Below are 26,735 nucleotides of genomic sequence, written 5' to 3' on the forward strand. Positions count from 1 at the left end.
ACACCATAATACCATATTCTCTTATACCTGATTGGCTCTTTTAGGCTAAATCCAGTACAACCTGCAGTGTTTCAAACTCGCAGACCCCGTAAGGAGTCGCAACGAAACCAAGAAATATTTTGCAATGGAACAGGAGATTGGGGTTGGAACAATTCCTTCAGCCGTGTCGTGCACCCTCGATTGATTAATGCTTAATTTAACAGATAACTAATCTCCTCGTTCTGAAATCCAGGAGCATTAGTGTTACCCAAGCTTTATACCAGTCCAATAGTTACAATTGATACAAGTTCTGAGCTGCACGAGAAATTAGAATTATAGTGCATATTTTATTTTATACATAATTGGGAGAGCATTGCACATCAAACTCTGTTGGTTGACATTGATACGGATGAACTGAGGAACATACCAACACCGTTTTCACATAAATCCATTTCACTGACAAGATAATAACCATACAACCACAAGTTACTTCACATTATTCATGCAGCCAAACTCTTGGATGCAATCTCATAGACGTTCTCAGAAAGCCCATTTGCTGACATTATCATCTCCAATTGTGCCTGTATCACAGCAAAGAACACAGAAGTGCGCTTAGAATCATAGCATACTTAAAACTCTGCAGAACTCGTGTGAGGCCTATGGTAATACACCAAACAACCAAAGATTGACGTGAAAAGCAAATTATTCAAGCAAGCAGCACAATTCATCCGGCGGCATCAGATCTATTGAGTTCGCTTGGCAACTGCAGTCACAATGCATAAAAGGCGCCTCCACCGGCCACCAACAATATAAGTTTTTGCTGGCTTGAGATGTGCATGGAACACCAAAAGTACTTATGATATCCTAAAATTGACATGGTTTGATGATCCAAGGCATGGCTAACAAAAAACTCACCAGCCAGCCAGAGTTCCAGTTCATGTCCCGTCGCAACATGATCTGATCTGTATTTGGCATCAACCTTTTTTGTCCAGGATCCAATAGAAGATACCAGACTGTGCAGTGACCAAATTGGTCTAACAGTCCATGGTCATCAGATGAGGCTTTGCTTTCACAAGATTGTACATGCTTACAAGGAATTTGGAGCAGAGAAACTTATGGAGACACAGGATGAATAAATTTCCTACAATAATGACTAATTTTACCTTCTCCTAACTCCCTCAATCCACAACCAATTATCCTTTGTACAACCCCGACTCTTAATTTGCCTTTTCTAGAAGAAGTTCAAAACACGATCTTACTATACCATGCGAAATTTGGCCAAGGAGTGTACTCATCATATTGTAGAACCAATTCTAACTAGCATATGCAGGTGCCACTTTGCAAAAGATTTTAGGCATACACAAGCATTCATATTGCAAACTGAAAGGTAGGGTTACCTTAGCAAGTGTTTGTCTAGTCTCATCATATCGCCTCCATCTCGAGAAGGCTGACACCATGCGGGAGGCCACCTGAAATCAAATAGAAGAAAGCAAATTATATAACAAAGAAAAGGATAATCTAAGAGCAAAATGTAGCAAAAGCATTACTGATGTGCAAAATGGAGTTTCAAGTCCCAAGGCTTTTGGACTGATATGCACCTGAGGGTTCAATTTATCCAACTGCAACACTATTTCTCCCAAAAATTTGTAGCCTGACCCATCTTTTGCATGAAAGTTCACAGGTGATCCACAAAAACCTCCAATTAGTGAGTATACCTGAAACAGAAAAAATGATCTGGAAGTTATCAAAGAATCAAACATAACAATTACATGATATAACCACATGGTCCAAACCGACCAGCCGTAACTCAAAACATGAATAGGAAATATTATCACCTTGTTTGGATTTCGCAAGTCAAAGGCAGGATGGTTCAGCAACTTCTGGACATTAACAACATTTCCAGGAATGTCTGACATGGCTTGGAGAGCAAACCATTTATTTACAACCTACGAAAAAAGGAAAGGCATTATGCTTGAATACCACTCTACCTGTTCTATTGCGACCAGAAACATGACACAAATGTCTTGGAAGAGATGCTCAACATAGCGTTTGACTTTGTCTATCCAAAGGTCTCTTACCAGAAAGTCATGCTGCCACCTGCTATAGAAATCAGAGAGAACATCATCACGGACTTGACCTGGATTTTGGGCTATGGCTGTTAGAGCAGCAAACTGTTCAGTCATGTTTGTTGCAGACTTGTACTCATGCAATGCAAGTTCTGTGAGCTCTGGTTCATCCAAAGAAGCGAGATAGGCTGTATAGAATAATTAACAAGAAGCCAAATTTAGAACTTTCTCCGTAAGTCTCCGTAAGTCAAGCTATGATGATAGCAAAACATACCAAGAGAGGTGTTTTTCAGTGCACGAAGAGCCATATCATGATGGTTGAAAACATAAGGACCTGAATTTCTGTTGTCAATAAGCTAAAAATGAAGAAAATGCTGGTCAGCTCCAATGTGTAGGAGAATGAAACGTATCATCTATCGCACAACAGTTAAATGGTGATAACAAGAGGAAAGCTAAATGCTGAGTCATGGACTCCATCTTTTTTTAAATCAAAGCATTATCGGAACAAATTACCACTACCACATATGTGCATAAACACACTCGCACATACACAGTCAACTTGCTATAGCAGTGAGATAACCAATATTGAGTGCATGATTTTCATGATGAGATAATCAAAAACCTACAGTGGCTAAGAACTCTTTCTTTAGCTGGAGAGCAAGCTGCTTCTTAATGAAAGAGCGGACAGCATGAACAGCATCTGGATCTGCAACAGCCATCATGTCCATGATCTCCCCTTCACCAGGCAAAGTAATTGCCTTTGCAATAAATTCCTAAATGAATAGGAGGATTAAACCATATTAGTGCACATTATTTTGCACCGAAGAAGATGAGCTTCAGGCAAACATAATTGTTACTTTATCCAAGGTTGAATTACAGAGGATGCTTCTAATCCCATCCACAAACTTTGGGTTCAGAACCAATGTTTCCTTTTGCTGGAAGTCTGCTACAAGACTGAGCATCAGTTTCCTCGCCAATACCTGACCAGCCTCCCATCTAAAGTGCAATCATATACACAATTTCATCACTCATATAGTGAACTGCATGTCATAAAATAATACAATAATAACAATAGTATAATCAGCATACCGGTTGAATTCATCAGAATCATGTGCGAGTAGGAAAAGCAGATCACTGTCTGTAAGATCAGAATCAAGACGAACAGGTGCGCTGTAACCCCGCAACACAGAAGGGATTGGCCGCTCAGGTATATCAGAAAACACGAACTCTTCTTCCTTCTGCAAAATTCAAAAAATGCAAGTTCTAAATACTTTCATTTTTATAACATCATTCAAAGTAATTTCAAGCCTCACCACTAGAAGCCAACCCACTTCCAGTGCAGAAGAAAAAGTACATAACCCATTTTTTCTTGCAACAAAAACAATAGCATCACTTTGAATATAGAGCAAAGTGCAGCAAGACTGTCCCATATACCAACATAAGTTCTTGACTGACCTTCTTAACTTGAAGTACTGTTGTGGAGACTGGTTGGTTGTTGCTTGTGATTGTCTGCATCATCCCATCATTATAAACGGTAGTGAGGGGCATGTCTTTTCCACTTGAGTCAAGAAGTCCAATAGCAACAGGTATAAACATTGGTTCTTTCACTGGTTGACCAGGAGTTGGTGGCACTTCTTGACTGACAACATCAGCAAACATGTTGGTTAGTACTATATGTCCAAATGCTGCAGGTCTTTTAGTAGTTTGCCTGTGATAGATATGTGGACAGAACAACGTAGATGGGCAGTACCATATAACCTAAGAAAACTTAACAAAATATTTTTGCTGAGAATGTAACTAATTACAACATTATTCGTGAAATAAAAGAGATGCAAAGAAAGAAGCACAGGTAACTATCACATTGATATCAAGCAACCATACTGAGGTTAACAATTCATAGTTTTTAGCAACAGAACCAAGAAACATCGAGTGCTTCTAACATTGCTTTGCCTAAGTAATGCATTAGCACATTTACCTGAACCTCAAAGTATATGTATGAGCATCAGGATCATAAGATGAAGTAACCTTAACATAGGGCGTCCCAGCTTGAGAATACCTACACGTTTTGTGACATCAATGGTAAGGAGCACCCTTTGCAAATGAAGGAAAACAGGAGAAAATGCAAACAAGATAACACATACCACAACAAAAAGTTAGAGAGGTCAGCATCATTTGCATCACGCATTGCAGCAAAGAAATCTTCACAGGTCACAGCTTGTCCATCATGTCTTTTGAAATATAGGTCCATGCCCTAAAACAGTAAAGAAACTCTGTGATTTTTCAAGAGAGATCCAAAACAAAACGTACATATCCAGTATGTATAACATTGATAAAATTTAAGATCTAATGACAATATAGTCAATTTTTAAACCTAAAATGAGCATGCGATCTTGCACTCACCAAATTCATTATATGATAGGAAAGTTGGGCAAGAGTCACTTCTACATATTCAAGGGTGACAACAAAAATATCGTATAAACTAGTTGTCTAGTAAAATCATTCTGAGAGAAGCATGCGGAGATCAATCTAATTATTAACCAACCTATCACAAAATTATGCAACATGTTCAGTTTTTAAGAAACATGGGAACAACAGAAAGGACATCCATGATCTTACCTTCCGGAAACCTGAACTTCCAAGCAAGGTTTTGTACATTCTAACAACTTCAGCTCCCTATTATAAACAAAGATAGTGCATATCATTAGAATCTATTAATTCCTTTCTGGTAAGGGGGAAAAAAGGAAAGAAAATGGCATGACAAACGGGTAGAAAGACAAACCTTCTCATACACCTGTAATGGACACCACACCGAGCAAATTGTTAATGAACCATCACATGTTCACCAGAAGGGAAAGGAAAAGTCAAATACAGTGATGAGACTTGCATAAATGGGAAAAATAAAGAAAAAGGACAGACGAATAGTACCGTCACTGCAGGTTCGCATCCATACAAACCATGTAAGGAGACATATCAAAAGGTTGTTCACACAAGTACAAGTTAGAAACAAACCCTGAACAGAACTTTAAAGAAACTGACGGCAACTTAGAATTCCAGATGTCTAGAGTTATAGGCAATAAAACCCACCGGTATAGAAGTTGTCCATCTGTCAATGAAATACAAAAAGAATCTTCAATGTCATTTTTTTTTCAAAGAAACTTGAGCGGTAGGATTGCTGTGAACCAAAAACAAAAGGCATCCTGAGGTTTCAATGCCTACCTTAATATATGAATGTGGCCGAACAGGGTGAGCCATTGGACCAGCATCCTGGAAATCACTCAAAAGTTCAATCAGTTAGATGCCACATTTCACAGCAACACTCTATCAATCAACACTGCAAACTAGCAACAAGTGTTGAATATAAGCAGCCTATATAGAAACAGTTCATTATTAACTATTCTACAGTTGCTAATCAGGCTAATGGATATGATTAGCTAGCCTATATCTACTAAGGATTTGAAGTTCACATAATTGCAGTTTTTTAAAAGAGCTTGTCACTCAATATGTTGGTCCTTATGTGAGTAGGAATATACGAGTATATTGTAGTCATATATTTAAATGCTACAGAATAATAAATGACATAGAAAATTTAAGAAGTCTTCCAGAAAGCTTGTTACTCTACCCTTAGCTAGTCCTAGATATAACATAGTGGTTTATCTCACCACCACGAATAGAAAAGTACTTATGAGCACTCTGAAATGTCGAAAACTCTACTTCAAAAAAAGGAGAACAGAATCAAAATTTAGAATATCTAAAAACCTAAAAAACCAACAGAGTTTTCTTTTTTTTTTTTGACAAATACTTTATGAAGACTTATTGAGATGGAACAAGGAGGAAATGAATAATATGCTACAGTGAATAATATTGGGAGGAATCATATGCTCTCAGAAGGCCAGAAAGGATCCAAGAAGCAAAACTACGAAGGGCTAATTCCAAACTACAAACTCCCTGTGCAGGGGAACAAGCTTGACTTCTCTTGGATCTCCCTTGCATTATGCCAAACATTGATCATTAAGAACTTCGAATGTACATTTCCCTTTCTCTTGCTTTCAATCTCTTCCTAACATGGACAGAGACAAAGAGAGTGTGTGCGCCAAAGCCTATATATTAGAAATGGAATTTTAAGTGAATCACTAGTGTATATAATCATGCATCATAGAGGAACATCTCATTTGTCATAGACAATCAAACCCCTTCTCTCACAATAATTCACAAAAACCCACCAAGAAAACATTTATAAAACCATCTCCTTTCATCAACGAAATCCACAACAGATCAGAGGCTTTTATCAAATCTAATAGCCAATCTTATGCACCAATATCACAAATTAGGATCACTTGCACCTGAATCGGGCCATTAACAACAATTATCGCTAAGCAAATCAAGTCTAAGAATTTGGAAATTCTAGCATGAATTGATGTTAGTGGTATTTCTAATGACACTGTTTTGTGAATTGCACTCATGACTTGTGGAAATCAACAAAAGTTTTCGCCTGATCTCCAAAGCCTACTCAACAGGTTCAAGACTAATTAAAACACAAAAAGGGGAATAACGAGTTTCCAAAACCCCCCAACCCCCTCAAAATAAAAAAGAAAAAAAAAACTCAAATTTTACTATAGACCTGAAAAACTAAAATTACAGAAAAGTTAAGGAGTTAGCTATACTTCTATTGTTTTACCTTTACTAATTTCCATATATTATATGGATGATGTTCAATGAAAAAAATTGGATGTCATGTGAATATATTCAACAGTTCAACAGACAAACAGGAGAACATATAAACCTGTGGAAATTGGTAATTCCGAAGTCTTGAAACATCAGCTATGCGCTTAACTGTGCGGCTGCCCATGTCAGATGAAAACTCCTGCCAACCCCATTAAAAAAAATGACTTCCAGACATTCATAAAGTTTTTGCATCATCTAAGAAGCACATTATAAAGTCAGAACATAAAGCACAGAACGCATTACCTGATCTCTAAAGACAGTGAGGCCTTCCTTTAGACTGAGCTGGAACCAGTCACGGCATGTCACTCTGCAATGGTTTCAAAATAACTCAAATTTTTAACAGACATCTGGGTTAATGGGAACAAAAGAAAATGAAGAGCCCACTCTTTTAGGAAAGCTAGTCTTCTGGCCAGAAACCACAGCTGTTTGGTGGCATGAAAGTCACACATGCACACAAAAATCCACAAGTTCTAGGTAAATTGTACACACAAAATATGATTGTCAATTAGAAATGAAAATCCAATACCACACATTCTCAAGCAAGCACACTAAATCTATGTAGAGATATTACATAAATACTTGGACAAATATAAATATATAAATATGGCAAGGAATCTCATAAATATTGAGGGCATCCAAAATAAACAGATCTTAGGCAGTTCATTAAGAAAATGATCGAACCTGTTGCCAGTCCAGTTGTGGAAATACTGCAATTCATCCAAATCAAAAGCCACATTAGCATCAATTCCAAAGACAAGAATAGCATTATATGCCAATTAAAACATTATACAATCAAAAGTAGTTTTGCATAGCATCTACCTCATGACCAATTACTCCCAAGATTGCAGCATAGTCTGCATCTGTAGCAGTTTCAGGTGATGCCAAGACAAGTTTAGAGTTGAATAGCTGCCCATTTAAATGTTAAATACCATCAGAAAAAAATGACAAAAATTTGTGGTTGTAATCAAGCTGAAGAATTACAGAAATGCTCACATTCAGGCTCTTGTTTTCCATGGCCCCCCTGCAAACAAAGAGAGTGGTCCCATTAAACTATAGAATCAATCAAATCAACTATCCAAATTACACATTCAAAGTAAATGACATCTACTACTCTGAAGCATTTAAAAAGTACATGTGCATATGGCAAACATATAGTATCAAGAGAGCTTCATGCAGAAAAGGGAAGTATTGATAATTTCCCAGGCACATCAATATTAACACTGGCAGCGTCATATTCTGCATGCAATGTTTGTGGCTGTGCTTTTCAGGGGTAGACTACATATTTTGATGTTAGTAAAATAAAGAATTCTGTATATGTTTATAAAAGAGATGTAGCAAGTAAGAAAAGAAAATTCATAAAATAAAACAGCATTAAATCATGCATCAAATTATCTGATAAGCATATGTAGCAGGCACTGAAATATGACTTGTCAAGTGTTTAAGCAATACTGAGTTCTATGCATGTTTATAAAAGAGAATCTAGCAAATAATGAAAGAAAACAAGTTTTGTCATAAAATAAAACAGCATTGAATTAAGCATCAAATTATCTGATAAAGTATATATGTACCAGCACTAAAATACAACTCGCCAGATGGTTAAGCTGAACAATAGTTAAAGTATCACCCTGAATTGTAATCTGAATTGTGATGTGTAGTGGGATATAACCCTCAACATCGAATGAAGAAAGGAATTAGGGAAGAGGGGGTTCTCAGTTTATACTGAATCCTATAACCACTAGGTAGAGCATCGTATTTAAATGTGCAATGAATGAAGACAGAGAATCTGGTTATTCCATCTTCAGCTAACTCAAACCCACCTCCCTTCCAACAATCATTCTATCCTACTTTTATCAGATTCAAAACACTTTTCTTGCAAAAGTTATCCCCATTCGGTAATCCTCTCATAACTTTTGTTGTTATCTCCTCTGTATCTTGGGCAGAACGATGAGAAGCCATGCCTAGTTAAATAAACTGAAGAGAGTACATAACAAAGAACATACAGAAGCTTGCATATGCAATTCTCCACATTTAAATGATCTACAGAAAGGTCCTCAAAACACACCCAAAGTATATTTAGTATTTAGTTTATTGTACATACACAATAATCTTCTCAATCTACAAAAGATTCATGACCACTTTGAATCTAATCATAATTCAAAAAATCACAAATAATAAAGCATTCAGATGAAGGAAAGAAACTGCTTACATGTTAAAATCAGGAACAGCCACAATGTTGAACAAATCAAGGTCATATTCAAGACCAAAGACCTGTCCCACAAGCAAATGAAAGAAACTTGCATCAGAATCTGATCAATAACCAAACATATCATAAGTGCAAACTGGAATAACAAAAATACAGACTTCCTCATCCCATTTCATAGCTGACTTGAGAGAATACATCGCATGAGCCGTTTTAGGTACATCATGCGAAGGGGTCCAGATCCTCAAAGAAACCTTCCGGCCGGAGCGAGTTACAAATGTGTCATCTCTGCTTTCTAACTGTCCAGCAACTAATGCAAACAAGTAGCTGGGTTTTTTAAAGGGGTCCACCCAAAGAGCATAATGTTTACCATCCTGTAGATAAATTAAGGTAATATAATTTGGTGATCAGAAAAACCAACTCGACCTATCTTTCTCATGTTAATTCATACAATTAAGTAAAATTCACCTCAAGGCCCCCGTGCTCTATGAGATTCCCATTAGATAATAGTACTGGATACAGTGTCTTATCCGCTTCAATTCGACAAGAATATTTTGCCATCACATCAGGGCGATCCTGATAATAATGTTGCATTAACAGTTTACTTTTTGTTAACAGATAAAAGATGTCATTTGCTGGAATAATAGGAAAAAATTTAGCAACAATACTAGTGTGATTTACAAATAGAGGTCACTCTTGACTGCATCAGACACTTAGATCAGCAACTCCATTGTGCAAAAATTGCTACTCAATCAAATGCAACTGAATTTTACTTATGCATAATTCATCATGCTGACTGGATAATTTAAAATAAGGAAGTCGCCTTCTATCATATGCACGTAATAACCTGGTAAAAAGTGATTTTCCGAAAACCTTCTGCTTCACATTGCGTACAAAAATTCCCAGAGGATTTATAAAGACCCTATGAAAGGAGGTAATCCTGCATTAGAACACTGAACTGGAGCAAAAGCAAATCCAAGATTTTGATATTATTTGTACCTCCAAAGATGTATTGTTCTGAGGATATATCTCTGTAACAATTTCCAGAGTAAATGCACTGGTGGGTGGTGACGCCAGTGTCAGTTGACGCATGTCCAGCTGGAATTCTTCTTTCTGACATATCATATCAGGGTTTAGAAATGTAAAGAACAGAAGCAGCCAAAGTGTTGTGCACACCAAGCAGAATATCAATGTTTTTAGATGGCATGACATCTATCGAGTATGCTCGTCCACTTGAACAAGGTAAATGCAAAATATGAGTACCACTATTATGCCAAGGATGGGAAAAGATGTTCAAAAAATGCTAGCAATAACAAACTCAATGTGCTACCACTGCCTCAATCGAAGATAATGCTCACACGGCCATATATAGCATATTTTAGTAAAATGAAGCCCTCCTGAACCTTCTTCAGCTTTTTTTTTGAAATTCCTGGAAAATCTATAAGCTGCACAGCAGCACTCCCCTCCCTTCTTTCTTGTGAGTCTTAAGAATACACTGAGCACTATAAAATAACATTTCCTTCTTGTCAAGTAAATGTAGTCCAATTTCCTTATGCTCGCAATACTGAAGCTCCGACATCTCTTTTTTAATCCACTTAAGATAGCATAGAATTAGACATTTTATCAAGTTTATTAAAATTACTTCAAATTTAGCCTATGAAATGATGCCAATGTGCACAATAAAATTCCCGCAGAAGGAAGAATTGCAGTATGCATCCGACAATTCCATCTGAAATAACAGTAAGCCATTCACATCAAGCATTGAAGAACCATGATTAGTAAATGGTCATTCTCTAATCATACTAATCTTGTAACATGACTCCCTTATCATGGCAACATTTTGCATTTATGAAGAACAGAGACAAGAAAAAAACACATGCCATCTAGAAATACTAGCGCACCAGATGTTTGAAGAATAAAAACAAGCGACCCAAGTGCTATTTAGCACTAAGATATTTGTAAGGAGTGATAGTAATCAAGGATGAGTAAGTATGGGAATGAGGATCATGTGTAGTTATTTGACCCCTTGTAACGGAAAAATTATAAAATATAGAAGAAAAAATAAAGGAGGATTGAGATAGAGAGAAAGAAGAAAGGAGAGAAGAGAGAGTGGAGGACAGGATGAGTGTAATGAAGGGGCAGCAGTATGGGCACAGTTTTATGCCAGTGAATTAAGCTAATTTGCCTGGACCAAGCAAACAATCACATATTTTGGTATTCTAGACTCTTTGAAAACATCAAACCCAATTAAATCAAATCAATCTAGGATGATAATCAAACCTTAATTACATCAAATCAGTTATAATCAGCACTAAAAAGTACAACAGTTGCAATGGACTACCTTCAGGTCCTTGCCATCAACTTTAATTGATAATAGCTTAAGATCGTGCCCATGAAGGACCAAAGGACAAGAAACACCTGATAGAAATAGAAATAAAATCAGGAAATTGAGTTTACTTCCCCTGATATGTAAAAACAATATGACTAAAGCCTGAAGAACTAAAAATGTCATTCTGTGAGCTGCTAAAGAAGATCACTTGAAGCTGCTACTTAGCACAAGAAATGTAATCAAAGATATACCCAGAAAAAGCTAAAAACAACGAAAATACCAAGATTAACATACATATACCTTCAATTCTGGGTAAAACAGCTATCTTTGACGATACAATAGTTTTATCCTCATCCAATTGAAATCTCAAATCCACCTTTAGCAGTTCACCATGCAAACAAGGAACAGGATGATTAGCAGATATATTGGTTATGAAAAAAAAAGAGTAAACAGCATCCTCACGAAGCAATATCATCATGAAATGTCAAAAATAACATTGTCAGTGGCAGCAGGAAGTTACTAATTGAACAACTTAGGGCATTAAAATGGTGAACAACTTGTCACTGCAATAGCTATGACCTGGAACCACAGGCTAGGTCATGGTTCTAGATATAATCCCTTTTCATTGAACTGCGTTTACACTATGCCGCATAAAACAGAACCCAACCCAAAGTCCAGATAAGACTGGTTCAAGCAATGATAACATACTGATTACCAGTCAGTATATTATGATTCCAGATATGGGGTATACAACTCAATAACCTTCAATATAAATGAGAAAAATAAAAATTAAGAACCAATGTGTATCAAGAGGTACAAGCCAATATACCCTCATACAGCACAACACTCCAATACTGGTGAGCAATGAGTACTATGGGCCAATGTGCATGAGACTTCAACCATTCGGTTCAAATGTCGAAAAGAACAACCTACAACTGGTCCTCAGTGGAGATCCATTTCCACTGGAGACCAATATTGAATCAACAAGTAGTTGATACACAAGAGTCATTGATTCCCATACACATAACATACCACTGTTTGCATATGAAATACCTCTTCCTCATCATCCAGTAAATAAACTCTCTTAATGGAAATATCATTATCCGGTTGAACAATGTGAAATATTCATTCTCATGGCCGTGGGTTGGGTATCAACAAATTCTCTTTCCTCTAGATAATAACATGTATGCCCTTCCACTACGTTCTAAGTTTAGCACTACTTAAAATCAAGGTTTGTAATCTCGGTAATAGACCCCATACTAGTACCATGTTGGTCCAGTGTTGGATGAGGGGCTAGTTCAGCAATACCAAAACCCAATATGCCCCCATATCAAGCATTAGTGTGGTGCCAATACGGTGCGCACGATATGGGGGTGGTATGCACTGGACATGCACTCTCTCTTTCTTCATCTTGATTTTTTCCAAGTCCAACAAAAGTAATGGAAGATCTAAATTGCATGAGCATAAATCACATAATCAAGAAGTAGTCTCGCACCTGATCAACAAGTGTTCTAGGTGTCTTGGGAAAGAAATGGACATCAACTACATTTGTCAAATAATATGTCCATCTTGAACATTAATCTTGTTTAGGTGAAATAAGGTTTTGTTGCTGTATGCCTTCAAAAGTCTCCATCATTTCTAGACCTTCGCCAAGTCTAAACTCGTAACCTCATTTCCTTATTATTGCCTCTAGGACCTAATAATTACATCGCCGCATTACCTTCTGCATACAATTTAGCCTTTAAAGAGTCCTAGCACCTTACATCAAGTGCCAATAACAGGATATCCTTTGCCTTTCTGACAACATTTCTTCAAAAGAATTTGCAACTTCTCTTAGACAAGTCCACATTTCATTTCGACTTGCCACTAAATTTGTTATTCTCGTCTTTTACCTGCAGATAACCATAATCACTACTTATTTTTAGACAAACTCTCTTAACAAAAAACTACATTTTCACATTTTCACTCTTCTTTTTTTGTGAGAGACAAGGTACCAACATTTAAAGGAAACATCAATAAGCAAAATAATTGAATGTGCACAATTTATTTTAGGGTCGCTGAGGTTTTTTTTCTCCCTGTGGAATTTGGGCCGGCCCACTCCAAAACCATTCCTGAGTGTTTATGAATATAGGTTTAGCCTGGCCTATAATCCTGCGATCTTGTTGGTTGCACTGGCTCAATCCACGAATCTTATAGGATTTCAGCCCAATCATCCAAACAAGCCCTTAGTGGTTGTGTTATTCACGAACTTCTCTGCTGGTAATTTAACTCAATAAAAAAAAACTACACCATTCCGTTAAGTAAGCATAAAATGCATAAAAATGGACAAGGTAACAACATTCTTCTTTTCTGCGAGAGACAAGGTAACAGCATTTAAAGGAAACATCAAACAAAATAATTGGATGCATACAGAATTATTTTAGTGGTAGTGTTATTCATTAACTTCTGTGGTGGTGATTTAACTCAATAAAAAAACTACACCATTCCATAAAGTAAGCATCAAAACTGAAACTGTTGCCACCAACAGTAGACTGAGTTAAATAAACAGAATATCCGAACCTCCATACCCAAGCTCTGGTAAAGATAAACCAAAATAGACATACCAAATAAATTGATCTACAGATAAGAGCACTATATAAAAATTTCCTGGGAACAACCAAATTTGTTCTTTTTATCTAGTTAGACATAAAAGTCCACTAATTGGGGGGGAAAAAAGTCAATAGGATAAGATGTGGATAGGCAACCAAATCTTTTTAAAAAGAAAAAGAAAAGGCTGTTACAGATTACTCGTTATAACCTACACACAAAAGCAGAGGGCTGGAGGGACACTTTAATTAAAGAAAACAAATACCGTGTCAAAGAGATAATCAGGCTTCTTGTAGTCCTTCAAGAGGATCTCTTTTGGGGTATCCATCTTTGACGCCTCCGTCTGAGATGGTAGGGGTTCTGTTGCAACTGAACAAGTTAACCTTCTGCCAGTAAACCTTCCCCACTGAAACAATGTCATAAAATTAATGTCATCGTGACACTATCATCATAAGAAGAATATCAGATGAGCCAAAAAAAAAATCATAAAAAAGGAATGTCACTTTTCCTGATCCCTATAGATACTTATATAATAAAAGAAATCTGAGAAATGAAGTAATGGAGCAAGCAATAGCACTATGAAAGCTTAACTACTAAATAAGAAAAACAGAGTTCTCTTAATTGTATCCGTTGCAAAACAATACTCTAAAATAAAAAAGCAAATTTGTTGCACATTTTCATCCATTCATCCCTCCAAAATCATATTTACCATCAACCTCTCAGTATCCATGCTGCATACAAGTCCAGGAACATTTCTTTCATAGCTCACCAATGGTTTCATTAAGTAGGGTCCAAACTGGGAAGGAAACAAAATTGCCTTTTCTTTTAACAAAGACAAGGCCAAAGTGGATGATCACTAAATGTGAGTCCCACTAAAAAAGGAAATGAAAGAAAAAGCTTGTATTTTCTCCAATAGTTTATCACATTACTGTAGGGCTTGTACAAAAATGAGATACCATACAAAAAGAGTGCCACCTCTGTCCTCTTTGTATTGCACCATCAAAATGATATCTTCACATGATAGTTGCGTCCAAGGACTCAAGTCCCGGCAGGATATCCTGGCGGACACCAGGATGGGGTACCATCCTGGGTGACGAGACAGGATTGTCCTGCCATCCTGATCAGCATCGCTTCGGATAAGAAACCCCAAGTGTCGGCCGCGCGGGGGGGGGGGGGGGGGGGGGGGGGGGGGGGGGGGGGGGGAGGGGTCTCACAAATTTCAAAGAAGCCTATCATTTTCTATTATTGCACATCAAATATGATTTCCATCAATGATAAACATATACACAGCATTCCTTGGCAATTTTAAATTCAAGATTATATGCATGAAAATTTTTAAAGACTATATATATTAAAAATCACCAACAGATAAAAAGAACATGCAACTTAGTCCTCAAGCAGATGGACAAGACATAGTTAAATCCAATCATATGACCTGTATGAAACCCAGCTTGCATCAAAACCACTACTTAATGTCCCTGTGCACCGTCTGGTCAAGAGAACAATATGGTACATGCATAGATTGACATGAAACAAGGGCACATTAAAGAGACTGCAGATTACAGCGCATGTACAATATATGTGTGTGTGCGCATGGACGAACACAACCATAAAGGAAATAAAAAAGGAAAGTGTTACCAATCAAGAGCAGTTTGGAGATGAGAAAAGGTAACAGCTGGAGGAAGAAAAATACAACATGGAAAAGATTATGCTAACAATTATATTGGATGAAGAGATTGTGCCCTCTATTACTTATCATAAATTCACATGGAAAAGAAAAAGACTTCAATCAAATGCTATACAGTGCATTCAGAGATTATACTGTCAGACATTCATATTACTATCAAACTTAAACTTGCTGAGGAAGACCAAGAGCATCAAATTCAACATCCATCAGCCTATAATAATTCCACAACAAGATTAAGCAAAACTGTAACTTCTAAAAGTAACCCACAGGTGAAGAGACAGGAAACAGATTTCTCCTCCAATATGTACCCTGCAAATAACATGAGTAAGAAAAATGCTCAAGTTAGAATGAAAGTTGTTGAACTAGATGCCATCCATAAAAGAGAAACTGACCTCCTTGCTGACGTTTAAAATATTGTTACAGTGGTTCTTTGTCAAGTAATTTTTTGTTGGATAGTGCAATGAAGAACAGCAATGCCTATATTGAATCTGCAAACAAATGTAAAGAGTGTTTAAACTATGAGAATTACTTTTTTTTCCCAGCACAACTCACAAAGACAAGCTAATAAAAATGTGAAATTCCTGACAAAAAAGGAAAAAAAACCAAAACAAAATAAATAAACACAAATGACACCAGCAAAGAAAAGGGTGAGAGCAACCCTAATTTTCATCAAATACAAAAGCCTACCAAAGAGAAGTATGCAAAAAAAAAATACTTGCAACTAATCAAGCAAAGATGATTGGAGGGGAAACTAAGCTTATATAAGACAAAAGGCATGTAAGCTCAAAACACAATCTAGGAAAATATGCATTAGAGAAGACAAGGTGCAAAAAGTTATGTTGCAGGTTACTTCAAGCGTGGATGGCATGAAGGATATATAGCTGGGCATTGAATTTATGACTAAAAAATACTAGAGGAAATATTTATTAGTCTGCTGTCATCTATATCACATCCTAACATAAATCTCAAAGTTCACCTGGATCTGATCTGATCTGATCTGTGTCATAGTGCAAACCATTTATTTCTTCACAGTGTAGTTAAACTAAACCAAAAAATAGTAATAGATCACGCTAATTAGGTGAAAAGGTCAAATGATGAAATCTAACAAAAAAATGAAATGAATATCAAAAGAAAAAGCCAAGCACCAATGCTGCAGTAATAATTTATCAAAATGCCTTTCTTTTTAAAATTTCACTCTAGTGAACAACAGCAAAGAATCAGTTTTCATTTCCCTTAGAAGCTATGCATAGGTGATACAGCCCTTCCACTTGACATGCGAACCCCCCAAACCTTGGTCCACCTATCGATTTGGCGGCTTAAGCCTACACAAACGTGCGCATACACAATGCCCTTTTCCTTAATAGAAAATGATAAGCAAAATACCAAATAATTTAGTTAACATTCAGCATGTAGCAGTTGTAAAAACAGCATATATAGGCTAACATCATTGAAGAATCAAGTACAATTAACAAATATCCAATCAGTTAAACTATAGTCATGAAACCCCTCCCCCCTCCCCCCTCCCTTTTCCCAAATTGGCACACCTAATACACATGTCACTCTGAAATATAGCAGAGGGGACAGCACAAATGCAAGGCATACAGCGAACGTTTATACTCCCCATATTCGAATGAAAGAGAAGAGATATGCAACGATATGAAACAACAACAATGGCAACTGATTTGTCGTCATCAGAACTTCAATATACTAACAGCAAATGAACCAGGAACAAAAGGTTCACTTCAGTACAAACAAAAAAAAAACAGAAAAGCTTAATCGACACTAACTAGCTCAAAATTTAGCTCAGAATCTTGAACAATCAATGCAGAGTACTCCAAACATTAAAAGTCGTACAAAGACCAAAACTTCAAAATCAGATCAAGAAATCGAACAGAACATCTGAAATAATCCATACACCATTAAAAGATTTCAACCAGTCAAGAAGTGAGTTCAGATAATCACATGAAAGGACGAGAACAAGCCGAGAAACCCGGGCTTTACCAAACTCGAACCTTTGCACGGACCTACCAAACGAGCCATTTCGATTGAAACCCCCTTCACCTACTTCTGCTACAAAGAGTAATCACTCCCCCAAATCCACATCAAAAAAAATGGATGAAAATAAAATAAGAAATCATTTCCGCAATCGATTAAAAATTAAACGCGATCCCCAAGCAAGCCCTAAGATCGCCGCCTAATCGCAGGTAAACCGAGACGAACAATAAAAAGAGACCAAAGATTCGATTTTATAAGGGTTTGTGGATAACCTAAATCGTGGACGAGAAAAATACACACAATCACAACCGTACAAAAGATCAAAATTGTGATCTCGCAAGGAAACAAATAAACTGAGGATTATTGGAGAATAAAATAAATGAATTTAATATGGATGAATTTATATCTTTTTACTTCGATTTATACCTCGATCGATCAAAAAAAGCGAAGAGGAGCGGAAGAAGGAAGCAAGATCCTCTTCGAGAAGCGGAGATGAGAACGATGGACGATGCTCCAAAGCCGGTATCTTATATAGGAAAGGAGTACAGAGGAACGTTGTTACGCTCCGCCAAATTCGATCCCCAGGAAGCTAGATACCGGGCTGGCATCGGGTCCGAAGTGTATTTGGGAGCCAAAATTCCTTTTTCACCCTTCGTTAGGTCGAACTCAGGCCTGGTTTGGACGATTTAGGGAAATGACTTGGCGATCGTATTTGAGGAGGATATAGAATTTGGGTGGATCAAGGCGAGGTCCATCCAATAAACGGACACGATGATGCGGACCCACAACCCACGGGGAAGCGTGATGGGAAAATATCTTCTTTTCTTGATTCCGAGGGCACCCCACCTTCTTTCCCCATATTACGGTTTTGCCCTCTAAAAGAAGGCGCGCACACCCAAAAAGCAGTAGATGTTTGCCAAATCCGAATCAGATTGTCCACGTGAGGTCGGCTAGAGGCAGATTAAACAGGCCAGCTGGTGCATTGAATCCTAGATTTTTTTGGAGATAGTTTGTTAAAAATCAGAAAATTTCAAGGCAACAATATAAAAAAGAAAAAAATTTAGTAGAATGTAGTCTTTGTGAAAAATATTGCGAACATACTTGACGTTTCTCTGTTATTTTATATAAGGAAGCCCATTTTATCATCACCTTGTCTGATATGGCGTGCAATAATGACCGGTAGTACGACCGATGTATGGGTGTCAGCCTATATGAACATAGCAGTGCTGGTAGGATGCAAATTGCGGTGCTGCCACAACTGCGGGCTGCAGAGTTATCAGTTGTTGGGACTATCAGTTTTTGTCAATATATACTGATTATTCTCTTCATCTGATTACTCCTTAGTTAATCAATTATCTCAGCTCCAATCAAGATAGCTCACTTCGATTGGTCAGCTACTCAGCTAAGGATGAGATTGTTCTCTTCAACTTACGTTCGAGGTCAAGAAAAAAGACCTATTCGAAGGTCGAGGTATTAATATTTTTTTAAAAATTTTTAAATGTCCTGCAATAAATAAACAATGCCAGAGATAGTGTTATGGGCCTCATTAAATTTTAATATTTTTGAAATTTATATAATTTAGTAACACCATCAATTACAAGATATTTTTATTTTTTTTTGTATTTTTAGGATAATAAGTAGAATATGTAGAATAGAATGGCATTAATTGTTGTTTGCCCGTAAAACTAATATTGTCCCATTGCCAAAAGAAAAGGCGTTGTACCAGAAAAAAAAGAAGAATTGTACCACAAAATGTGCAAGTAGTGGGCATGCAAAGTAGTATTCGGTCGTTGGACTTAAACTTTTGCATCCCATAACTTGATTGTGTTTATGCAACATGGATTACTTGTTCCCGAAAACTTTGTCCGCCACTATTATGTCCTAGTATAATGATTAGTAGCTAACAACAATCATTTTAATAGCAACTCCCACTAAAAATTACTTAATAACTTGACTTAAAAAAATAAGGATTGCTTATTATTTTAAAAAAGAATAAAACAAAAAATCCAAAGGAAACATAAACCTAAGGATATCATTTTTTAGCTGATATAGGGGCAAGGCTTCAATGTAATTATTATCTTACTGTAATAAGCTTCCACCAAAATTAATAGCTATCACAGTGGCTACAACAACTGCTATTTGTCCAAAATAGTCGGGATATACATCATTTGGGATTAAAATAGTGATAATTACAATGCTATTCTTCCAAATTAATATTGGTCCCAAAAATTTGTTTTTCAACCATCAATTTTTTGAATAAAAAGTTATTTCAGAAACTATAATCGCATATCAATGCAAATGTTAGAAATATGTTCCTTGATTTTAGTTCGAGCCATTTCTGTGCCCTTTCAAGTTTGACCAACCCAAATCACTTGAATTAACAAACATTACAAAATGATTGCTTAAATTATGGCCTCATAAACATGTCATTCAATCCTCGCCACCTACAAAATTTTCTTTTTGGGGGGAACACCTGACTACCTCTTGAAAAATGAGCTTGTGTTGCCAAAGCTGTATGTATGTATATGTATATGTATGTATATACAGATATGTATTTATGTATGTATGCATATATATTACTTATTTCTTTCTTTTTTTAGAGATAATAAATATTATACTCGAAAATCAAGCTTACATGATGATAATCTAAACATTATCTATAGTTTTTCTTTTTTTTAAAAAAAATATTGCTCATATGTATTTTTAAGGTATTTTGTACCTGCTTCAGAGATGTAACGTAGCGTAGAGCATTGTATTCAAAATAGCTTGCAGAGAGTCGCATGATTGCACCTCATTTCGATAATTATAATGATACTAACTATCAAGGATTGAAAAGAATGATAAGTTTTAAGGCTTACATCGCAAATGAAGTGCGAGCAAGTGAAGGCCATACCACCACTTTAGACTTTTTTCCCGTTTTTAATCACGATCAAACTTCCTCTCGCTAGTGTAGCTATTTGAAGGGAGAATTATCACAAATAAGCACAGTGTATTGCCTCTGGTTTTGCCTGACTCTTTTTCTAAATAAAAAAGATAAAAAGCATTTTTTGTCTATACTTATTTCAAAACATGAATTAAAAATATTCTTTAACCAGATTCTAGCTTCAAATGAAGTTTACCTGAGACAAATTTTTCATCTGCCACAGTGCTGTCATTACTTTGGGAACTAGTGTAAAATATTCATTTTGATGATAGGGAGTCCAGTAGAGTGATCGTCCACCAGGCCTAAAGATATTTTGTAGCCCCTTTTTTTTTTCTTAAGCAACACCAAGCAAATCCTTTAACTTAAGAGTTGACATGTTAAAATTTTAGGTGAAAAAATTTGATTCATACAGGAATTAAATTAGAAACATCTTGATTGAAAGTCTTTGGGTTGGGTTAGCAGTGGGAGTTGCAAGGAGATTCTATTTTTGTTTTATTTTTTTGTTTGGGTGTTGGCAAGAAAATTTTATTGGCAGTCTATTTCTTGTGATGCGTACAATTAGTTTTGATCTAGATGCTTTGAATGCAGATTATAAATTTAGAGTGACAAGAGATGATTCTGATGTTTAATTATTAGATTTCATGGTTGATAATATAAAACTTAACGCCTTGCATATCGACGGTCAGGATGGCCGAGTGGTCTAAGGCGCCAGACTCAAGTTCTGGTCCTCGTGAGAGGGCGTGGGTTCAAATCCCACTTCTGACAAAAGTTTTAATATAACTTATTTTTACATTTTTAGATAAGAAATGAGTATTAATTTGAAATATTAATAAAAGTTGATTTTTTTAATTTTATTCATTCAAATATAAATTGTTTTTATTAAAAAAAATAGTTGAAAATGAGCATTTGATTAAAAATATTAATGGAAATTGGTCTTTACTATATTAAGTCTTGGATTTTATTTCCTAAAAATATTAAAAAGTTGAAGAATGACTCTTTGATGTATAAAAATAAAATCAAATTTTATATTCGCAAAAAAACACTCCAATTTCCTTCATTTATCCATCTTGACAAATCTCAACCTTTTCCCACTTTACTAGTTAGACATCTAATTTCTTGGGATATGTTAAAAAAACAGTTGAATAATGACAATTTATTTATTTGATATGTAAGAAAAGATTTAAAGCATCCACAAGATATATTAGTTTAGGCTCAACCTGCATCATGCTGGAGCTGAGTTACTCAGTTCATTCAAATATATGAGTCCAGATCTCTCAGTCGAACTTAGCACAAACTCCACGTCCCCGTATACTCCTTCATTTTATTATTCTTTTCTTCTTCTTTTTTAAGATAGAGAGATGGGTAGAAGCCCATCCAGAATCTACGGGTACATTTCTATCATGCATGCATGGATGAATGTGAAGGCGTTATGCAACTGATCCATAATTCCGGTTCATGCGTGTCCAATTGCAGTTCGATCACAAAGACATTTAAAACAATATGATCACAGAGTACACATATTTACAGAGCAACATAGGAAACTGATACAAACAGGAATCAAGGTATCAGATGGGACATATCAACTTAAGGATCTGGATTCCCAGGCACTGAATCCTCATCAGTGGAACCACTCTCATCTTCGCTCAGCTCTTCATCACTTGATTGTTCTTCTGGGGGAGCACCAGCATCTTCAGGCTTTGCATATTTCTCGCAATATTCTGATGGAAAAGAGCAACATCACAGAGAGAAGAAATCTTCCAATTAATGAATCAACAGTCTTCAACTAGCATGGTTTGTTTTTGGAAAATGAATGAAACTGTTTCTTAGAAGCATTAACCAAACTTGTTTAAATGCTTTTGCACGTTTATGATGCTGGAGAGTGACAGGGTTAAGAATTTTTTATATCATTAATTTTAAAGTTTAGAAGGGCCTTCATTGTTTAAAAACAAAACTAAATTGTAGTATTGCTTTTTTGTCGATGCACCTTATATCCACTTTGTAGATGTATGTACAATTTACAAAGTTGCCGCTAAACTCGTGATCATCTTGCGTATGAATATTGCTAAAATATCAAAGGAATTTAGGTGTAATGGATTTTCTGCAAGATGCTTTACAATCATGCCATGCGCATCAATAATTTATAGCTGAAAAAAAACCTGTACAATTACTTAATTAGCTATACACAACCACTATTATCAAGAACTACCGAACCGTCTTAAACCGGGCGATTCAAAGCCTACTGAAATGGACTGGCTATACTGGGACGATTCGCCTAGTCAATCTGGTTCGACCCAGGTTTTTATAATAACACTTTCTGAATACCGTTCCTAACAGGTAGCTGATAGGTACAACCCCGGTACTAGGAGCATAATTGAATTTCAAATACAAACAGATTAAGAATGGTAATCTTTATGACATAGGTGCAGGTATATATTATTAAAGCACCATTCATGGAGATGAGGCCTATTGTGTGCATGTATATGTAAATCAAGGATATGAGTGCTGATGGCAAGGGTCTGCTGTATCAACATGCGCAATGTTGTGCTAATAGTGTTTATGGTAGTTTCTCACGTGGATTAGTATTATATATCAGTTCAGATGGAATGAGTGTAATAATAAGGTTGGTAACATAGAAAAGATGGGAATAGTATTTATGGTAGTTGATGGAGGGAATTAGGAACATAACGAGAGAGAGCTTGATGGAGAGTCATGAGTTGTGGGTGTTTGGGTTATGTAGGATGCATCAAGGGGGTGACAAAAAAAGGATGGCCTGCTAGAAGGTAAAACAGAGAGATTTGTAACTTGTTAGGAGGACAGAGGATACCATTTATGTTGAAGGCCAATCTGGAGGTGGGCAGTCATCCTATTTGTACACCCTGCAAGTATTTGCATTGTAATAAAATGCTCCATAAAATGAAACTAATCCACAAGTAGAAAAAAAAGGTTACAGTGCTCTTAGATAGAATCAATGAAAACTGCTGATACTATTACCACAAAATTTCCAACGAGTCCATGAGAAAATTTCAGAGTTCGAGTTATGATGAGATTGCCTATTTGGATATAATGTTACGGAGAAAAGACATTTCTCAAGGAATTATGGATGAAATAGGGAACAAGGAAATAATCAAAAACCAGATGAAACAACAAAAAATCAAGGTCAGAGAAACAGAGAGAGAGAGATCTTTAATAAAATCTTGAAAAGCTGAAAGCATAGCTAGCCAAGGCAGAGTGGTTTACTCACAAAAGAGTAATAGTAAAGGGTGTGGAAATTACATATTCACCTAATAAGCTGATAGGAGCTGAAGAATCAAGATGCGAGGTGATGTATAAAATTAAAGAAAAGGAGTCTGAAAATGAATGGAAGGATCCTTCACTAATTTGGTCTTTCAGGAGAAAGTAGATAGATTTACTTGGAAAAGTATGGACCTAACAACCCCAACATTGGAAGATAAAATGCACTGAAATAATACTTATATAAGTTCAAATTTATAAGTTGAAAAAGGGTGTTAGCACTTAATACTTCATACCATATGTTTTGCTGAAAAAAGGTGGGAGTACATTGAAGAGAAAACATGAATTAAAATTAGTTGCTTTAGTTTTATCAAAAACAAATTTCTTGGACTAATATTTTTATAGGTGAAGCTGTAATTGCAAAAAGTGATTTATTTTTTTTAAAGAAAAATGAAACCTTCACTCTTGGACTATTTGGGAAAGACTTTAAGATGAACATAGAGGTGCAATCATAAAAGCTGAACTGCTCTGTGGGACAGGAAGAACTAAAAAGATGAGTAAATTAAGACATTCCACCTTTATTTTACTATAAGAGGGTTGAACTTAATGCCTATGTTGGATGGAACCTAATCTCGGAAAGAAAGGTATTCGACTTCAGAGCAGATTATTACTATACGAGCTTATGTAGGAAGCTTCATCTTTGTGGCATAGTCAATGCACATAAAGTATTTGGCTCCATGTTTCTTTAAACATCACTTTGTTGGAATCAACATCAACTCCTCAAAGATGACAAAAGGTTAGGAGTCAACTACAGTAGTCAGAGGAAGCAAAAAGAAGTGCAATGACAAATTTTATTGGTTCAAGACTGCATATCAATAGAGTTCAGGGGCATTTGTTTGAGCACTGCAAATTGGCATCCATTTGGAGGAAGGGGTTTCCTTTCTTGAAGATTTCTATAAAGAACATCTCATCTCCTCTAAAAGAGCTAGTTCTGAACTCCTATGTCTTCTTCCCACTGGCTCATGGCTTTCACAGCTAGTGATGATAGATGTTCATCACTAAGCTAGTTTGATTGGTAGACAAATATGGGGTGGCACTGGCAGAGAGTGTTTGAAGACAGCTTGTCATGCAATCTTCCAAAACTGGACAATGATAGTATGGGCTGTTTGGTTTCAAAATTCCTGTGATGCATCCACATTCCTCATGTAATAACTGCAGAAAACCTCTACCTTATCAAAATTAAGACAAAACCGTATTTGACAATGAAATTGGCTATGCCAATGGTCACTTGCAACATAACTACTTTTGAAGGAGGACGTGGAAACCATTTACTGTTTAATCTAAAATCACCAATGATATTACAGGTTAAGTATCCTTCTTCATGTCAGCTAGATTAAAACACAAAGCACCTACATTAAGCAAATGGTAGTTTAAGAGATGTCACCTTTCACTTTTTGTTCGTAAGCAGGTCGATCACGCATCATGAGTGCAGCAGCTTCTCCATTTAGCGGATCAGATGGGTTGGGGTACAAAAGTAGCTGTGGGAGAAAAACTTCGAAAACATTTACAAGATCTGAAAAGGCAAATGTGAACATTTTCAAAGCACTTATGATATCCAAAAGTAACGAGTCGACAAATGCAGATTGAGTATCTAACAACCATCCCTGTTCTAGACGAGCCATGAAATTCAATGCAATGATAAAATTGGATTGATTAGCTCTTTACCAAACATGGGGCTCCACGTCTGGTTAATGACATCCAAGCAAACTGAACCAGACCTGAATTCAGATAGAGAAGGACATCAGAACATTGCAAAGTCTTCTAACTCATACTTACGGCCACAAAATTAAGCCAACAACAGGAATTGCAGACAAACATTAACCAGAACCACCATAATTTCTTAACCAGAAACTCACATTTCATCTACATTAGGATGACAGATCTTAGTGACAAATCCAATAGAAGGAGACCTGTAAGGGTACGCATCTGGCAATTCCACCCTGATCTTCCACACACCCCCCTGATAAAGACCTGCCAAAAAGTCCATACATCTTCTCTCTAATTGAAATTAAACAAGCACTGACATGAATCCCAGAACCGAGAATTCATAAGAACATCAAAACTATCAAATTTCTGCATCACTCTATCAAAAGGACCGAGAGATGAAATCACATTGAAACTATCATCCAACTGCATAGAGGAATTCACAATTACTGCAAGGGTACTCAGGAAAAATGAATACAAAAAGAGAACAACAGAAATCATATCAAGTTCATGATTTTATTACAGCAAACAGATAAAGAAGGAATTTGAAGCACACAGTTGAGGTCAGAGTGACCAACCAAATACGAATTTCAATAATCCATGGTAAATTAATAAGAAATGAAGAAAACAACCAAAATCTTGCAAATTAGTGAATAAGGGTCAGGGATTGATGCATGCTTCTTCCAGATTCCAACGTAACTGAATCAAGCACATAAATCACTACAATCAAACACCTACATATCAAAAATAATCTGGAAAGAATAAAACAAGAAAAAGTCCTCGTCTCAAAAATATTGTTCAAAACTAACTATTGAGGCATCTTTCAATGGAGATTATGGGCAGATGCAATACTTTCTTTGGGTCCATGGAAATCAACGTAGAACTCCTGCATCCCATCGTTTATCATCTCCACTTTGTAATCACTCATCATCCTTTAAGCCGGAAGATCAAAAAAAGAAATAAGACAAAAAATTCAAGAAAATGGTATAAAATGGGGATCAAAGAATAAGGGATTTTTTGGATATTCACAGTTTCATCAGGTCCATTTCACGGCGCTTGCTGGGAGAAGACATGGCTGCTCTCTTTCGCTGCGGCCGGGAGATCGATGGAAGAAGAGATGGGCGTTCAGCGAAGAGAGCGAAGATGAGTTCTTCTCTCCTTTCTCCCCCTTCCGCAGTCTCCAACAGAATGGGGTAAAAAATAAAAATAAAAATTCCCTGAAAGGACCTATAAATTCTTTAAACTTTTCCTGT

The 26,735-nt window shown here is 36.4% G+C and overlaps 2 protein-coding genes and 1 non-coding gene across 4 annotated transcripts; 1 reads left to right on the top strand and 2 right to left on the bottom strand.

Moving 5' to 3' along the window:
• Nucleotides 1-306: 306 nt before the first annotated feature.
• On the bottom strand, nucleotides 307-17,789 carry LOC103705481 (Peptidase M1 family protein). Its single transcript, XM_008789202.6, has 33 exons — nucleotides 17,532-17,789; nucleotides 15,962-16,057; nucleotides 15,837-15,878; nucleotides 14,148-14,288; nucleotides 11,597-11,672; nucleotides 11,309-11,385; nucleotides 9,967-10,080; nucleotides 9,815-9,889; nucleotides 9,436-9,543; nucleotides 9,129-9,341; nucleotides 8,974-9,035; nucleotides 7,761-7,788; nucleotides 7,587-7,673; nucleotides 7,449-7,474; nucleotides 7,011-7,074; nucleotides 6,826-6,906; nucleotides 5,262-5,309; nucleotides 5,130-5,148; nucleotides 4,971-4,975; nucleotides 4,825-4,836; nucleotides 4,662-4,718; nucleotides 4,187-4,296; nucleotides 4,021-4,101; nucleotides 3,501-3,684; nucleotides 3,135-3,283; nucleotides 2,903-3,041; nucleotides 2,672-2,818; nucleotides 2,320-2,401; nucleotides 2,058-2,233; nucleotides 1,815-1,925; nucleotides 1,578-1,694; nucleotides 1,377-1,448; nucleotides 307-560 (listed from the first exon to the last, which is right to left on the bottom strand). The coding sequence occupies exons 1-33, from the start codon at nucleotides 17,607-17,609 to the stop codon at nucleotides 480-482; spliced, it is 2,958 nt and encodes a 985-aa protein (XP_008787424.3). The 5' UTR covers nucleotides 17,610-17,789; the 3' UTR covers nucleotides 307-479.
• A 3,379-nt stretch (nucleotides 17,790-21,168) lies between these two features.
• TRNAL-CAA (transfer RNA leucine (anticodon CAA)) lies at nucleotides 21,169-21,252 on the top strand. Its single transcript has one exon. It is a non-coding gene; the product is annotated as a tRNA-Leu (tRNA).
• Nucleotides 21,253-21,943: 691 nt separating this feature from the next.
• Nucleotides 21,944-26,702, bottom strand: LOC103705479 (ubiquitin-conjugating enzyme E2 4-like). 2 transcript variants are annotated; one of them, XM_008789201.6, is made up of 7 exons: nucleotides 26,512-26,702; nucleotides 26,335-26,414; nucleotides 25,635-25,749; nucleotides 25,444-25,496; nucleotides 25,163-25,291; nucleotides 23,312-23,363; nucleotides 21,944-22,205 (listed from the first exon to the last, which is right to left on the bottom strand). In XM_008789201.6, coding segments are annotated over exons 1-7 (474 nt in total). In that variant the 5' UTR covers nucleotides 26,556-26,702; the 3' UTR covers nucleotides 21,944-22,204. The 2 variants fall into 2 exon arrangements, with proteins under 2 accessions (XP_008787423.2, XP_008787422.1); XM_008789200.6 differs by lacking the exon at nucleotides 23,312-23,363 and having other exon boundaries at nucleotides 26,512-26,693.
• Between the last annotated feature and the right edge of the window lie 33 nt (nucleotides 26,703-26,735).

This window comes from Phoenix dactylifera, chromosome 16 (genome assembly GCF_051530095.1).
Source record: "Phoenix dactylifera cultivar Ajwa chromosome 16, Ajwa_hap1_PhDact_Kaust_v1.1, whole genome shotgun sequence".
Taxonomy (NCBI): domain Eukaryota; kingdom Viridiplantae; phylum Streptophyta; class Magnoliopsida; order Arecales; family Arecaceae; genus Phoenix; species Phoenix dactylifera.